The sequence below is a fragment of the Ciona intestinalis genome, chromosome 11 (genome assembly GCF_000224145.3).
Source record: "Ciona intestinalis chromosome 11, KH, whole genome shotgun sequence".
In the NCBI taxonomy this organism is placed as follows: Eukaryota; Metazoa; Chordata; class Ascidiacea; order Phlebobranchia; family Cionidae; genus Ciona; species Ciona intestinalis.
In genome coordinates, this window is record NC_020176.2 from 2,683,620 (window position 1) to 2,701,004 (window position 17,385).

Consider the following 17,385-nt stretch of genomic DNA (forward strand, 5'->3'; position numbering starts at 1 on the left):
GTCGTCAGACATAGGAAACTTATTGTTTAACGTGGTAAATGTAATATATTTTGGCTTTGCTCGTTTAGAGACTTAACAGCAGGGTAAAAGCTTGGGTGACATTATTAAAATGTAGTTACACAGATAGTTGTCAAACATAGTGAACCTCATTGATTAATAGTGCCATTGCAATATATTTTAGTTTTGTTCTTTGTGCAGGCACCTAACACCAGGGTAAAACTAGATTAGGTGTAAAACTTGGGTGCTATAACATCACATTTTTCTGCTTATTTTTTTCCTGACATTTTTCTCAATAATTTTTGTGTGACTTATACACAGGATGAAACTGAGGTGTTACAACATGATGGTCGTTCATACACGGCTACATTAGCCATGGTAGATATGAAGTCTGGAACAAATTCCTATTACAAGCTTCAGTTGCTTGCAGATACTTCTGGAAGAAGGTGAGATTTTGGGGTGTGTGTTAAGGTGCGGAGGTGTGTATTTCAAGGGGTTGGGTAAAAGTCTTGTGGCGTGTTTAGTTCAACAATTAAAAAAGTTTTGTAAAAGTTGATTTCAATTAGTGGGTTTTGGGACATTTCAAATTTTGTTACTGGTCTATAAAATTGGTAAATTACCAGTCACTAGTGAGCATTGTAATTAACATTTCCATTACCTTAATTAAATAGGCTTGTGTTCTATTTTTAAACATTTAGAAGTTAGTCTGATTATAAAATGGTTCTCTGTATTTTTTGGACTCTTAGTTTACAGTTTAAAAACAACTTAAAAAAACATTTGTGTGAAAATAAAAAAATATATAAAACTTAAAAAAAAATTGTGTGAAACTTTTATAAAATCATAAAGTATTTTCTGTTTACAGTTGGCATGTCTTTCGGTCATGGGGTCGAGTTGGGACCAGCATTGGTGGGACCAAAGTGGAAAAGTTTCGTACCTTGGATAATGCTTTGCAAAATTTTAACGAAATTTACACGGAAAAAACAGGTCGAGTTTGTAATTCTTGATTCTTTAACTTTTATTAGTTTTTTTAACATTTTTTTTCTTTTGTTATTATTAAGTAACTTGACGATGAGAATAAGTTAGAAACTGCACAATAAAACTATCTTGCAAGTCTTATGCTATTGCTGTGTCTTACCATAGGACCTCACCCATGTAAAATAGAGTTTATGAATTAAATGAAAAATGTCATAATAACTTGTTCCTATAACTCTAGGCAATGATTTTGGTAGCAAAGATTTTGTAAAGCAACCCCACAAGTTTTACCCCCTTGAGATTGATTATGGTATGGATGATGAAAAAAAGGTAAGTGGGTGTTTAAATTAAGTATTTTTTTAAATTTTTTAACTCGTGTTCCAGGTTTTTTTTAGAAACGTCATTTTTATCAAAATCTCTGCAAAATTTTGTTTTTAAAAAAATCTCTATCAAAAAAAGGGGTGTGTGTTAAAGTTGTGTTGAAAAAAAAGTTGTGTCTCTGGCATAGTATAGAAAGAGATCTTATGCAATTTCCAATTGTCATTTTTGCCACATGTGTGACCATTGTAATATGGTGATTGGTAAGAGAAATCTATGCAATTTAAAAACAAAATCCTGTAATTAGTATAATATTTACAGATTAATGCGGTGCAAAATCAAAATAAAGGGGTTAAACTGCCCACCATGCCACCCTAGGTTCGGTGCCTACTTATGCTCCAACATCATTTATATTTTACAGGTCCAGCATTTGGACACTGCAGGAAAATCTTCGAAATTAAAACAAGAAGTCCAGGATCTCGTTAAAATGATATTTAACATTGAAAGCATGAAGAAGGCCATGTTAGAGTTTGAGGTTTGAATGAATAAATGAAACTTGCTTTATCCTTGCGTGGCCTGAAAATGAAAGTCGTTACAGCACGGTGTTCTGTCCCATACACCTCGTGTTACCATGGTATGTTACTTTGTCGGTGATAATTCTTTGGGGAATTTTTTTGATTATGTATAGCTGATAATTCGCCCACAATGGCAACGGCGACGAGGTTTGTCACTTATTAACGAGCGTTTGTAGTTGAGGGGCTTTGAAGGTTGTGTAAACCTACATTGTTTTACAATGTGCTGGGAACCATAGGTTGTAAACATTGACTTTGTTATTGATTCTCGCCCACCCGGTGTTGTACAATTGATAATTCCATCTAAACTAATTTAGAAAACTTCTTTTTTGTTTCAACTAATTGCATCAGACAAGTTTTTTCCATTATCTTATTTTTTTCTAGTAAAAAGATTTATTGCAGTTTATGTTTAATTATTTCTTGCAAAATTTTTTTTTTTTATTTTGTTTGTTTATTTAAAACGTGTTTTTCCTATTTCAGATCGATTTAAACAAAATGCCACTCGGAAAACTCAGCAAACGTCAAATGCAACAAGCTTATTTGGTTCTTAATGAAGTCAATGAAGTGAGAAGTTTTATATATTGTGTTTGATATGACCAGGACAGCCATACATTCATTATAACTAACATTTGTGCTTGAGTAATATGACTATGCTTTGCAAAATATGTTTGTAGCTTCTTTACTTTATGTAAAAAATGTTGCTAAGCATTTTTTGTGGGTAAAATAAATTTACCTTCGGATTTAGAGGAGTATACCTTTACCAACATAAAATTTAAATTTGTGTATTGATACAAACACTCATATGTGATGTAAAGTTACAACCAATGTTTCAAAAATCAAAAGTATCATTTTTAGTTGGTATGCTCCTTTATTAAAGCAAACCTACATACAACAACACACCTAAATCAACGCATAAAGTTTGTTAAGGTACAGATGACTAATTGTCACATGAAATATGACTAAGTTTGCTTTTCTTAGCAAACAAACAAGGTACAACTACAACTAATAGCGTGACAAACTGACAAAGATATATATATTGCCAATCACTAAATCGTTTTTAGTTTTTTTTGCAAAAATAAACATAAAAAAACTATTTTTTTTATTTATATATTTCTTTTTTAATTTTTTTGGTTTTATTGTATTTTTATATCAGGTAGATCGTTTTTTGGTTTTGTTTTTTTTTCCCTAAAAATTGTTTTTTCCCCAACAGTTAGTCACAGCTGGTGACCATGGAAGTGGTAAAGTATTGGATTGTTCGAACCGTTTCTACACCCTCATACCACACGACTATGGAGTCCATCAGCCACCCTTACTTGATAACTTGGACATCATTAAAGCCAAGGTTCTAATTATTAAGATGTTTGTGCGCATTAAAACAATTTTTTTTAATTTTTTTATTATGCAAAATTCTTTTAATTTTATTTATTTACCCTTTTTTAAGTTTCCTTTAATATTTCATGTCGTCAGTCTTTTTTTCAATATTCTCTTCACATTTTTTAAGACTGAAATGATTGACAACCTGATCGACATAGAGGTCGCTTACAACTTGCTAACTACAACAACTGAAGATACTCAAACTGATCCATTGGATCTGAGTTATGAAAAACTTCAATGCGATATACTGGTCAGTTTAAGTCGCATGTAAACACATAGGCACTAAAACTCGAATGGCGGAGTGACCAGGCGTACTTTAGAATTGTCTGCACTGCATTAATTAATTTTTAACCATTTTTTAACCAAAAAAGTAAAACTTTTTTCAGGTTTTACAAGATTGTGTTTCTGACTATATTCGCAAATTCTGCTTTTATAAATATTTGGTGCCTATGGTAAAACTGTTTGTTGTATATAAAGGCACCAATGCTGTAACTCGGAAGTAAGCATAAGGTGTATGAATATGAATACACCATGTGTGCCTGGTGTATAAGAAGACACCCATGTTATACCTCAACAGTGAGCATGAGGTGTATGAACACACCATGTATATACAAACACCTATGTTATGCCCTCAGCAGTATGAAAGCAACATTTAAATTTGTGATGTTAAATAAACACCACAAAAACTTAACGAGCAGTTTAATGAAACACCCGTTAAGTGTAACTAATAACAACAACACCACCGCAGTGGGACTTGAACCTAGTACCCTTGAGTTGCGCCATAGCTTTTTCTATTTCAAATAACAACTCTCCCCTACAGCCATTGGATAAAGACAGCGAGGAATTCAAAATGGTTGAAAAATACACTCAACTTACTCATGCAAGCACACACAACCAGTACAAGTTGACCATAGAGCATCTGTTCAAGATTAACAGAAAAGGTTTGTATTTTAAACTTGTCGCTACTCCATGCTGTCTCAAGTGGCGTCCTCAACTCTCTGTTTAATTCAAACCATACACACTTAATGTTCAAGCACACGCTTTGTTTAATTTAACAGGTGATGTCATTTTATCTCATGTTTTTGCTATTTTCTACTAAACATAGTTAAATTTGGGCTGTAATTTTTTAAGATTTTATATGTTTTTGTTAAAATCATATATCATTATTTCTGGTGTCACAATCATATTTATGTGAGTAAGAATTAGAGAAATTTGAATAGGAAACTGACGATGCCATTTAGGGGAAATATATTCTGATTTCTGTTTGAATAAAGACTGAAACATATATATCTTTAATTCTACAATTGGTTGGACTTGATTTTTGTGTGTTACTTTTACCAGCACCGGATCCTCACTAATTTTACAGATTAATATTTTGTGTGTGTTTAAAATTCAGCAAAAATTTCTAAAATGTCAAACTTAAAAACTACCCACTAATATGGCAACTTAATACCACCCCCTCAGGTGAGTTGTCGAGATTCCGTCCTTTCCAATCACTACCAAACCACAAGTTACTATGGCATGGCTCGAGAATGACAAACTATGCTGGCATTTTGTCCCAAGGCTTAAGGATTGCTCCACCTGAAGCACCAGTGGTATGTTTAAGTTATATAAATTATTGAATGCAAATCCTGTGGTATAATGGTTAATTGGTTAGCGCACCTGCCTCCAACATATAGAGGTTATAGGCTCAAGGCTGGTCGCTGCTACGATTGTGGGGGCACGCCAGGTTAAATATTTTACATTCGTTTAATCAACTCGTTTATCCTCTCACGGGGGGCAGCGACAGGCGTTATAACACGGGTGTTCTGTTTATCAATAATACGATTTTAGCTGCAGTATTAAAAGGCTTAACTACTGTACTATAGTTGTGCGTACTACTAATTCGTATAAGTTTGTTCCACCATATCCTTTATATCGGCAGTTTAACACAGCGTTGCCATGCAATTGTGAACAAATAAAACTGCGTATGCGTGGCGTTTCGTCGCTCTGTGCGCAGCGGTGCGATTGCGCAATTTACATATCTACCTATACTCGCAACCTGTTTAACTTTGTTAGTGATCGTTTTCTTTTGTATGGGTGACAATTTAGATAATCCATTAGTGACCAGAACAATCCACTATCTTGCCCAACGACACATACGCCCACAATGGCCCACAGCAACGAGCCTTGAACCCATAACCACTGTCTTAGAAGCACGCGCGCTCACGGAGCTGTTACCACTACTATATAGTAGCGTGGGGGAAGATGGGACACTTTTTCATTCTTTTTTCTCGTCCTGTTTGATAGTAAACAAAAATCATTCAAAGAACTATAAAACCGTATCCTTACGACTCCCATAGACCGTTGTTAATTGTTTAAAACACGATCAGGATATTTGGATAGTATGTGCTAAATGTGTCCCATCTTCCCCCACTCTACTATATATAACACCAATCCAATCTTCCAGACTGGTTACATGTTCGGCAAGGGGTTATATTTCGCCGATATGGTTTCCAAAAGCGCAAACTATTGTTCAACCTCCTCAAGGAATCCTATCGGCCTCGCTTTACTTGCGGACGTTGCTCTTGGAAATCCGTGAGTAATGGCTGCTGTGTGTAGTGGCTACTGATTAATGCAGTTAACTTAATAACGTATGCGTACGGGTTATGATAAAAAGTGGTATATATAAATTTTTTTTCTATTTTTATTTTATTTAAAAATGTTTTTTTTTCTTCTAATTACAGAGAAAACTGTTAGACTTAGAGTATAACTATTTTAAAAGTGTTTTTGTATAAAAAAAGTTACCACTTAAGCATTTTTTTTAGATTCACCAAATTTTTACGGATCCTTATTTTTATATTTTTTAAAATCAATATCTTAATATACGTTATAAACAGGACCACTAAAAACACCATGTTTTAACTTAACAGGTACGAGTTAAAGTACGCTAAAGATGTACGTAAGCTTCCAAAATCAAAACACAGCGTTATCGGGTTGGGTAAGACAGTGCCTGACCCTTCTACACACATTACTGTGGATAGCAATCTTGTGGTGCCTATGGGTAAAGGTGTAGAGGCAGATTTAGGTAAAGATAAGGAGACCAGCTTACTATACAACGAATACATCGTATACGACGTTGCACAAGTCAACCTGAAGTACTTGGTGCAGTTCAAGTTTCATTATAACACTCTGTGGTGATTTCAAGTAATATTTCTTTCCGTAAATTTGCCATCGTCATCAGCGTTGGTAAATATTGACTCGATGTCAACTGCGATGGTGTTTCACACGAAGGACAAACTCGATGCCAAGTTAATGTGTTAACCATTTCCTTTCAATGCCGTTCTACCGTTGCCTGCTTTCTTGTTTAAAACATCAAAGGCAAGATTTCGCAATTTTTCATTCTCTTTTCCTTCCAGCACTGCCGATATTTCTTTGTAAATAAAAAACACTTTTCAAAATCTAGCGGTTTCTAAGTTAATACTAGGATTACTTTATTTTATTTTTTATTTTTGCTACTTTTTAGCAAGTTGGTTACACTGTATTTATGGATCGTTTAAGAGACACGGTGCTTTTAATAGACATCAGATCCAAATGTAGTCATTCATAAAACTACATTGAATGTAACGTTCTGACACAGTTATTTTCTTTTATACACGTGCCGCGTAACAAGTATATGTACCTTTGTGGGTGTGTAAACATTTTGCTACGGCGTCAGAATTAACTTGATTGTTGGTCTTTCCGTTAAAATTATTAACAGAACCTATAGGACTTTTCGAGGTTGGCCACAGAAATAAATTGCCATGCAGTACTGTGGGGTAAGATGGGACAACTTTAGCATATAACCAAGTATTCGAATCGTTTTTAAACAAATAACAACACTATATGAGAGCCGTAATAATACGGTTTTAATTCCTTGAATATCCTTTGTTTACTGCCAAATGGTACAAGAAAATAGAATGAAAATGTGTCCTATCTTCTCCCATCCTACTATACATCTAAATCGTTGATGCCAATGTTGCTAATGGAAAACAAATTTAAATGTTTTTATGAATGAGTGTAAAGTAAAAAAAAAACACAGGTGTTTTGTTTCATATCCCAGTGCTTACGAGTTACCACTCATGTAACTATGTGGGCGTGGCCATTGTGTTAGAGCATCGTATTGTAAATTTATTATCAGTCATTCTGTTACAATTAATAACCTTTTTAGGCAGAACTTTTCGAGGCAAAAAAGCAAAACTATTAAAACCTATGTTTTAAAAATTAAATAACCATGTATATATATCTGTAGTCGCACATTAAACGTTGGGCTTTTACGGCGCGTTGTTTTCACGGTTTCACTTTTAAATATTGATCTTTCCTGGTTAAATATCAAAAGCTGGACATACTTTACTTTGGCTGTATATTAATCGGGGAAGCCCCCTCTGCTCCCCGTCGAGCGACCTATGGTGCAATGTATTAACAAACAACAGGGATGTGTTATGAACTTTTTGTTCCTGTTTTTGGTGAAAGCAAAATAATTCCTTTCCAGATCATGAAATAAAAATTTAATAGGAGAAATAGGTCTTCTGGGAAAAACCTTAATTCTGTTGCACCACTTTTTGTCTGTCTTGTTAATGTTTTGTCTAAACCGGTATTTATAAGCCACAAATAAATCAAATTTGCTCGAAAACTGTTTTTATGCTAAAATAATGTTAATTTTATTGCACAGACATTTCGTCTGCCATGATAATGTTTCGTTAAAACCAGTATTTTATTCCATAGAGAAAAAAAATTACAAATTTGCTTGAAAATTGTTTTATGCTAAAACGTTAATTTTGTTGCACAGACAATTCGTCTGCCATCCGGCGAGACATAAACTGGTAAAAGTTTTCCAATAACACGTCATGTCCGACGTTGGTTATACCTAGCAACAACAATAAAACAAAGTGTTCTACGTCACGGTCGTTGGTTGTATAAAAATAGTCAAGGTCGAGTTATTGGAGTTACTACCGCCTTTGACGTCAATTTATGTGACGAATGACGTCATAATTATTGCAACAACATAAAAAGTAACATAACACGTGACAGTAAATAACGACATAATATATAGAAGGGTTGGACAAGATGGGAAACATTTTGATTCCATTTTGTCGTCATATTTGGTAATAAACAAAGAACATTTAAATAATTATTGAACCATTTGCTCACGACCAACGTAGGCAGTTGTTAATTGTTTAAAACACGATGAGGTTATTTGTATATTATGTGCTAAAGGTGTACCATCTTCCCCCACCTTACTATATGTCAATGTGTTAAAAATATTTTAATAAACCGTTGTAAATTGGAAAGAACATTTGAAAAAAATAATTCCACTTTAAAGTGCCCGTTTACGCCATAAGGCAACAAAGGGATTATATTTGTTTCGCCGTGGAACCTTATTCATATTTATAGAATTTTGTATATGTATACCGCTTTAATTGCTACCAGTAATGAGACAATTTATTTTTGTATTGTTATTCGCTTACAGTTCTTTGGTTGTTGGAATACAAAGAACCCTTGATTGGTCGTACAGTGAGGCATTTCAGAGGAACTATGGTTTAGATTTGAGTTTGCCTATTACCCCAACACCGAGTTTTCTTTATTTTATTTTTTTTAATAATTTTTTATTTCCATTTTTTTGCTTGGGTATATTTTATTGGAGTGTGCGATTAAACTGAATAGGATATTATTTCCATACCGCTTTTTATCATGAATTGTCATTATGCTTACGTAGCCATATGATAGTCAAAATTGCAACACAGCTATTATCAGTGTCCGACCCGTATTAGAGCGTGAGTCAATTGGCACTTTATTTTCTCTGTGACGTCACAGTGCGGGGAAAGCGTTATGATCGAAAGGTAAATTACGTTCTGCTTACATGAGCCTTTTGTGCTCGTTGCTTTGGTAAAGATGTCGCCTTTATTTGGACAAGGGACCATCGCCGGATCAGAATTAAACTCGCTACCCTGTTCATTAATTATTAACCCGCCGTATAGGACCATAGAAGGTAAAAGGACGATGCCGCCTACATAAATGGGTGGATGGGTACTTGAATGGTTAGCAAACTCAACCTGTCAGATGCGTCAAGATGTTGTGTTAATTTTGCATAGATTTAAATGGTGTTGCAGTAGAATGCACAAAAATAAGCGTGCAATAGTTAAGTATTACATTTGCAAATATAGGCAGACTGTATTAACTTTGTTTGCTATTGCATGTCTTGCTTTTCAGTTTTGCAGTTTGTTTACGACTTTTTCTCTGTTTTTGTTTTAAACTTTTTTTAAGAATGTTAAAAATAACTTCAAAGCACGAACGTAGTGTTTAACTAAGTCGATACGACCGTCGAATCTGTTTCGGATATTTTCAAATTATTCGCCGCTAAATTAATTTTGTGGTGAAACCGCAGAGATTAACTTGACCGTGGAGACAGGTAGCGGAAACTCCTTGTCCTGGCCCAACCTATTTCAATTGAATCGCAATTAGGGATACGCCCGAGACCACCGGTCGATTATTCATTAAGCTTTGGTGCCTCCATCGACCGTTGTCCGCCTCTACTTTGATGTTAATGAAAGTGCCTGCTAGAACCATCAAGGTAAATGCTGCCACCTGTGATCAAAATGTTGGATTATTCAGTGAGGTGTAGCTTTCGCAATATTGCGCTGACGCGGTCCAATTGCTCTAAGGTTTATAATGTCAGTTTCATTTCATCGTAGCCGTAAAGCAAACAGTTTAAACTGCGAATAAAACGATCGGGTGTGTCCCACGGAATAAGACCGCCAGCAAGTCGCGAAAGCGGGTCAATGTAACTCTAGCTTCTTGTCAACGTTTAACAGCGAATTTGTCGCGAAAATCAAGCGAGTTTTGTAACGAAGCCAGCGTGAGAACCGGCTAGGTAAGGTGTGATAGCACTCAGACAATAAAACTGTGAATTGAGACTTTCCGTCTCTTGACGCTTCGTATCGTTAGATGTTGTCGGTAAGAGTGTCTCTTTCCCGTGTATAGAAATCTGTTTTATACATGATCGATACTGGCTCGGATTTGTTAAGGTACCGGAAACACACGCCTGCTATTGTAATCGCCTAAAAATAAATCTCAATCCAACAGCGCGTTGTGTGTTCAAGGTTATTGAGCGTATAGTTTACCTGAGTAACATTGTTTTTGGAAAAATATATCAATTGATATTAAATTGATTGAAGTTATTGTCATAACCCTTGAGTTATTTGGATTGGAGAAAGATAAATAAGCGAAGGTCGGGTTATCTCAGCACTGCAACCTTTTGTTCGAGGTTGAATCTTCAATGGCAGGATCGTCAACTCGTCACCCTAGGTTAAATATAACCAGCACTGTAGTGATGATTGCTTCGCCTTCGCCTTGCTGAGTAATTGCTTTCAGCCACCCCGGAGGCCCGATTGCTCGCACCTAATGGAGATAGAGCTTTAGTAGCGCGGACAAGTTGTATGACCACTGCAGCCACGGGCGAAAGAGGATTTCGCAACTTGTCGCCGCCGAGAAAAAGGCGCGATATAATTACGACAATCACGAAGCGCTGAGAGAAAAAGATAGAACGCTGTAGACTAGGTGCTGTGAAGTGGTGGTTGTTGAATTATTCAGCTTTAATAGCAGCGCGTGCAGTGTCTGATGCTCATTTTCTCGTATTAACATTTTGGCTAACTTACAGCTGTAGTGCACGTAGCAGTATTAACATGAACCTGTTTTAAAAGGCTTTTTATATATGAGTGTCCGCGGCAGACTTCAATCTTTATTCAGAGGCAAAACAACTGAGCCTGAATTCTCCGAGCTTACCGACAGCAACGTACATATATCAAGCGCCGAAGCTACAATGGCTCCAAACGTATCAGGTCGATTCAGTCAAGATTATTACGAGGAACCGAACACTGTCAGTCCCGATGTGATTCCAGCCGGGGAAAAATCAAGATTAGAACGTGAGAATCGATTGAAGTGTGTTCTTCTTGGCGATGGTGCGGTTGGGAAAACAAGTCTAGTCGTCAGCTATAGTACGAACGGCTACCCAACCGAATATGTCCCTACTGCTTTTGATAATTACTCAGGTGAGAAATGACCGGCTGTTACGTTTAAGTTGTTCTAAGTATGGTTAGGTTACTTGCGGTACATGTTTCGATATCGAATATTTGTAGTAACTGAATGAAATGTTCTTGAACAACAATTACTTTTATGCTTGTTGTGATTTTTTTACTACAAGGCATGGCTTTCACCCTACGGTGGAATTCAAAGGCTTGTACACCTGTTAATGAAACCACATAGAGCGTAGTTCTATGTTTTAGATACTCCGTAAAGTTATAATGCAAGAGGCCCTAAGGCTGTTTTTGAATTCGCAATTTGAAACCGTACATACGTAGTAAGAAGCCATTACGCCAGCTCTATAGTTTCCAGCCCTATGTAAACTTATGTAATATGTTTTTGTTTACAAAACCTGCTTCTTAATTATTGTGTCCGGTGATTTAACAATTTGAACAAATCATTATTTTGTCATTGAATTAACATCCAGACCTTGTTGTTTGCAGTTCGTATTGAGATTGACGGCAATGCTCTACGACTGCAAATATGCGATACTGCGGGCCAGGTAAGACCTTTGCTTTTGTTACACAAATTGTTATTCGTTTTGACATTTTCTAATTCGACGCAACTACCTTAAAACACGGCCGCTTTACGAGCTAAATGTTTTCAATGCGTTGTTACGCTGCAAAGTATTTGATATAGTTGAAAGCATTTGAAATAAAAGCGCTGGTAAACACGCAGTGGTGAATTGGGTTCCCCTGGGATTTCACAGCCAACTAACTTTGAATCCCTATCACTGAGCGACTACAGAAATCAAACCAGCTTCGAGCACTCTTGGCTCCGACCGTCATTCTACCGATGACGTCACGAATTTTGTAGTGGGCCAAATAAGGCTGCTGGTTCTGCGTCGCTGTAGCTCGAACTGTGTGTGACGTCACCACGGTGTGTTGTCGGCTGTAAAACGTAGCTATTATGGTCGTCAGGTTGAAGCACTTTTTACGGAAACTCGCTTTGAAATGGTAAACAGTCGCCCACTTAGCCAACGCTCTCGTAATGTCGGACTGATGAGCGACCAATTACATCAATTATAGCAACCGTTATCTGAGAACACCCACTTATCTCTGTATCTGCGAAACATACGGCTGTGACGTCATTAAACGTGACCGCATGTCAACAAAGACAGTGTTATTAAGTGTTGGCTAAATAACAAGGTACCTTATACCGATGACAGGCCCGACGAAAAGGCCACGGAGTTTACAATAGTTTGTCTTATTTTTTCTCCGTTTGAAAGAGCGCTCTCCCGTCGGGCGATTGTTTGTTCTCAATTGTCCTTCGGTCGTTCTCCCAACTATTGATGTGTTTTGTGTGGCGGAGAGCGGACAATGGACCCGCCTCGCTCGACTGCGCGCATGTGAGCGGCATCCGGGGAAAGGCTCTGATTATCTCCGCATGTGCCGATCTATTTCTGGCCAGTGTCTGGTGCGAGACCACCTCCGCGAAACTTTAACCACGTCACTGGCAATGAGCGCCTTGAAAATAGGATGTTTATGTCAAAACTTACGACGCCGTTGACTTCTGTTTGTTTCTTTTCATTAGAAACGGTTCCCACTTCAAACTTAGAATCAAAGTCCGACACTCACCGTTCTAAACTCGCCAAACACACTCCTGGCTTCCGCTGTTGTAATGTAGTTTCAAGTTCCACCATTACACTCTAACTTGTGATGTGACGTAACTCGTAAATTACATCGTGGGAGAGGCGTTATTTTATCATCAATAACCCCAAATGAGGCCAGACAACACACGACGATGGGTTTTATTGGAGCAGCGTCACTCTGTTCACAAGAAAGCATCATAATTAACCGTGTTTGTTACTCACTGCGCTATTTTCGGCAAGGTGGTCTCTCGGCCGAATTAACAGCCGAGTGTCTTGGGAGTAATCAGATTAAATTGCGAATTATATTTTGTTGTTGCCACGTCGCCACAATTTGTTTTCTTCGGTTTACAAAGGTATTACGACTCGCCATCGTATCGGATTTATGTCACATCAAATGCGCGAGAAATTGCCTGGTTCGTTCGAGTGTGAATGCTGTTGTTTTAGCCGAGATCTCTTGGGCGTTCTGGACTATGACTTGCTTAGCTAACCGTCGTTATACACCAACGAAGAAAGGTCGCTATGGCCACGTATACACAGCTTGAGAGCTGCGTATTATAACTTTTGCTTTGACGTATAGTTACAGATAACCGCTCGTGTGTTCCGGTAGCGGGGCGTACAAAAACTGTCCGAGCTGTGAGTTCAGGAAACATATCAAAGCAAAGGGACACGGGAGTTTGTTTTTATTTCGCAACGGTTGGTTACGAGCGGATATGTTCGCTGGAAAATGACTATACCGGCGCGCTTAAGTGCCAATTTTCGAGCCGTAAATAATAACGGAGGAGTAGCCACTGTTTCCGTCGCTCTGTGGGTTTAGTTAGGCGCCCGTTCGATGGCGGGATATGCTTAGTTTTCATTAAACTGTATCACGCTGACTTGAACTCAGATCGAACGACTTAACTGGACTTACTCCGGCCCTGGAAGTTTCCTAAAAGGTCAAAAGCGACCAAACGCGTTCGACTCTTAAGGGATTTAATTAAATCCGCGTTTCACGGCTTAAAGTACAATCCCACATTTTTCTTTGTTGTCACAGGACGAATTCGACGGCATGCGACCCCTCTGCTACCCTGGAACGGACGTTGTATTAGTTTGTTTCAGCGTCGTTCGACCTACTTCCCTCTGCAACATAAGAGACAAGTGGTTGCCCGAGATAAAGAAGTACCTTCCAAAAGTTCCTGTTGTACTCGTAGGAACTCAAACAGATTTAAGAACCAGTCTGGACGTTTTGGTCGACCTGGCACGCTACAGGTATGTTCCCATGCTCTTGAGAAATTTCCAGGAAATGAAAATTACGCTTATTCCGTGTGAATTTCGCTATAAGTTATGGTTAAGCAACATTATACAGATACGTCTTTCTGTTTATTTATATATAGTAGGGTGGGAGAAGATTTGGTAGTAAACAAAGAACATTTAAAAAATTATAAACCGTGTATCCTCACGATTTCAATAGACTGTTCCTAATTGTTTTAAACACGATCAGGATATTTGGATGTTATGTGAAAGGTGTCCCGTCTTTCCCCACCCAACTATATGGTTCAAAATAAAAGTAACACATAAAAGAGAATTTTTTAAACCTTTTATCTACAACATTCGTGACGGTAAAAGTTGTTATTGTTAGTTGTTCAACATCTGCAGAGTGTTAAACTAAAATTATAAAAACGTCCACGGATTTTAAGATGTGGTGACATGCGTACTGCTCTATACGCCTTAGTCTTCCTAAATTTTGGATCAATTTTACAACGTTTACAGATTTTTAAGTTGAAATATTTATCTTTCAGTGAGAGGCCTGTAACGACGGAAGAAGCAGGTGCATTTGCCAAGCAATGTGGTGCCTGTGGATATGTTGAATGCTCTGCACTTACACAGAAGAACTTAAAACAAGTATTCGACACTGCTATACTAGAAGGCATGGACTTTGCTGACCGTAGACAGAGGAAAAGCAAGCGTAAAATGCGAAGCGAATCGAAACGCAGCCACTCTGAAAAAACTACAACTCCAAGGACTTTAAAATGTAAACCACGGGCTTGGCTGAGAAAATACTGCTGCGCTGCGTGACTCACTGCCCGTACGTTCCATATCAAAGTTCTAGAGTGCGTTGTTCCAGCTCAAACAACATTGTTACGTAATAAACGTGGTCACATGACGTATGACGTCTTTGGCAAACAGTAGCTATCGATCCTGACAAACAGTTACGCGATAATGTTTCATATTTCTGCTTCTGTTTGGGAAATTTCTTCAGCAAACGTTGCTAAAGTAATTACCCATTGATTTTTAAAGCGCCTGTCTGGTTTTTGTTGCCCAGGTTGGCAAAACACTGTGTTCTCATGTATTTATGGCCGCAGGTTATTGCGGCTCTTTCAGCAATCACTTCGCGTTGCTACTTTGCGTTAATTTATTCCTTTCCGATGTTTCACAAATGAAATCTGTGTTGAGACACTTTGTACTACGATTTCATACTGTTATGTTACAGCCAATTATGTAGTACTTCTCCTAAGCTTAAAATCCGAAATTGCTGTTTTAATTCCGTGTACAACTTTTCGCTGTGCTCTGTGTGATTCAGTATAACATGCAATACACGAATATGCCGCCTTAAAGTTGTATAACATGTTAACACAAGATGTGTTCAATACCCCGTTCTTAGAAACGGGCAGTGGAATTTGTTAATCGCTAGAAGAGCTCGCTGTCAGTGCCGTGTGTTCAACACTGAACCTATAATCTACTTTGCGGTTTCTGTTCGTAGCCCTTAGCAGCCTGACAGCAAGCAGAAAATGCTTTTACGAGACGTGTTCATGCTGTACTTGGCAGTGGTGTTTACACAGCCCCAACTCCAAATATGAGTTTGCAAATCATGCTCTATTGAAGCTGATTAAGAAAAGTTTGACCTATAGACCTAATACTTTTAAAAATTAAGATTATTGTTTTGTTAGGAAAGATTTATTAAAAAAATGATGTAATTTATACTTTTAATTACATTCTCAATTTAATGTGAACCTATTGTCTACATAAAAAACATAGATTTTTTTGTGACTGTGTGATTGTACCTTTATTTTCACAATCAATACGCCACAATGTATACTTACAAATCACACTCTGTTACAAACAGACTCTGTTACAAATGACTCGATGGCGTGCCAAAGAATATAGTGCTCAGAATACGAAGTGGTTCGCGGCAGCCGCTATAGCTCAGTGGTAGAGCACTGGTCTCGTAAACCAGGGGTCGTGAGTTCAAACCTCACTGGTGGCACTGTTATTTTATTTTATTTTATTTAAACATTGCTTACGTTATTCATTACTGCCACAAAGGGACGGAATAAAATTTTGCAAATGTTATAATTTAGAATATTATCATTTAGTTTCGCTTTGTGTAGGTTTGGGTATTTTTTTTTGTTTTAGCAAAGTTATCGTAATACATTTTCGACAAAACATGGACATAAATAGACCAACCGTAGACAAAACGGTACAACCTAAAACCTTTACCCTGCCCCCCGCCTTACATAAAACCTACCCCCTGCCGAATTTTTCCTTTGAGAGAAACTTTTTTTCGTGTACAAACCTTTTTTCCATCGTTTCAATTTGATTGTTGCAGTGATTACTATCTTTCGTCTGCGACGTATAATAGTATATAGAGTAGACTGTAGAAGTAATGTTTTTACTCGGTATCAGCAGGCTAGGCAGGGTAAAAGTGTAATATTTTTGCTCGGTACCAGGAGGTAGGCAGTGTAGAAATGTAATGTTTCACTCGGCACCAGGGGGGTAAACAGTGTAAAATATTATGATTGTACTTGATACCAGAGGGTAGGCAGTGTACAAATGTAATGTAATGTTTTTCCTCCGTATCAGGGGCTATGCAGTGAAGAAATGTAATGTTTTTACTTGGTACGAGGGGGTAGTTAGTGTAAAAATTTGCTCGGTACCAGGGTGTAGTCAGCGAAAAATCTTATGATTGTACTCGGTACCAAGGGGGTAGGCAGTGTAGAAATGTAATGTTTTTACGCTGTATCAGTATCAGGGGGGCTAGGCAGTATAGAAATGTAAAGTTTTACTTGGTACCTAGGGGTAGGGGGTAATCAGTGTACAAATTTTATGATTGTACTCAGTACTAGGAGAGTAGGAAGTGTAGAAATGTAATGTTTTTACTCGGCACCAGAAAGGTAGACACTGGGCAGGGCAGAAATGTAATGTTTAACTCAGTATCGAAGGGGTAGGCAGTATAAAAATATTATGATTGTACTCGGTACCAAGGGGGTAGGCAGTGTAAAAATGTAATGATTTTCCTTGCGGTACCATGGGGTAGGCAGTGTAGAAACGTAATGTTTTTACTCAGAACCAGGGGGGTAAGCACTGGGCAGGGTAGAAATGAGATGTTTTTACTCAGTATTAGAGGAGTAGGCAGTGTAAAAATGTAATAATTTTGCCAGGTACCAGGAGTAGGCAGTGTAGAAAAGGAATGATGTACTCGCTATCGAG

General features: G+C 37.5%; 3 protein-coding genes and 1 non-coding gene across 5 annotated transcripts in view; 3 read left to right on the plus strand and 1 right to left on the minus strand.

The window, feature by feature from the left end:
• Nucleotides 1-6,807, plus strand: part of zf(parp)-3 (Zn-finger (NAD(+) ADP-ribosyltransferase)-3) — a 14,863-nt gene extending 8,056 nt beyond the window's left edge. Inside the window, exons 13-22 of one of the 2 annotated variants that reach the window (XM_026836558.1) lie at nt 860-981; nt 1,211-1,299; nt 1,709-1,822; nt 2,340-2,423; nt 3,070-3,201; nt 3,361-3,483; nt 4,054-4,174; nt 4,698-4,828; nt 5,683-5,810; nt 6,146-6,807. In XM_026836558.1, the coding sequence (XP_026692359.1) occupies nt 860-981; nt 1,211-1,299; nt 1,709-1,822; nt 2,340-2,423; nt 3,070-3,201; nt 3,361-3,483; nt 4,054-4,174; nt 4,698-4,828; nt 5,683-5,810; nt 6,146-6,413 (1,312 nt within the window). In that variant the 3' untranslated portion in view covers nt 6,414-6,807. The remainder of the gene's footprint in view (nt 1-859; nt 982-1,210; nt 1,300-1,708; nt 1,823-2,339; nt 2,424-3,069; nt 3,202-3,360; nt 3,484-4,053; nt 4,175-4,697; nt 4,829-5,682; nt 5,811-6,145) is intronic. The other variant, XM_026836559.1, reaches the window with a different exon arrangement.
• A 4,182-nt stretch (nt 6,808-10,989) lies between these two features.
• rhou (Wrch protein) lies at nt 10,990-15,140 on the plus strand. The gene is given in 4 exon segments (NM_001032522.1): nt 10,990-11,299; nt 11,774-11,832; nt 13,952-14,166; nt 14,697-15,140. Coding segments are annotated over 4 exon segments (780 nt in total). The 5' UTR covers nt 10,990-11,070; the 3' UTR covers nt 14,974-15,140.
• Nucleotides 15,141-16,090: 950 nt separating this feature from the next.
• On the plus strand, nt 16,091-16,162 carry trnat-cgu. Its single transcript has one exon. It is a non-coding gene; the product is annotated as a tRNA-Thr (tRNA).
• Nucleotides 16,163-16,932: 770 nt separating this feature from the next.
• LOC100186084 (VWFA and cache domain-containing protein 1-like) overlaps nt 16,933-17,385 on the minus strand; it is an 8,928-nt gene continuing 8,475 nt past the window's right edge. The window contains exon 14 of the mRNA XM_026836775.1: nt 16,933-16,968. Coding sequence (XP_026692576.1) covers nt 16,933-16,968 — 36 coding nt within the window. The remainder of the gene's footprint in view (nt 16,969-17,385) is intronic.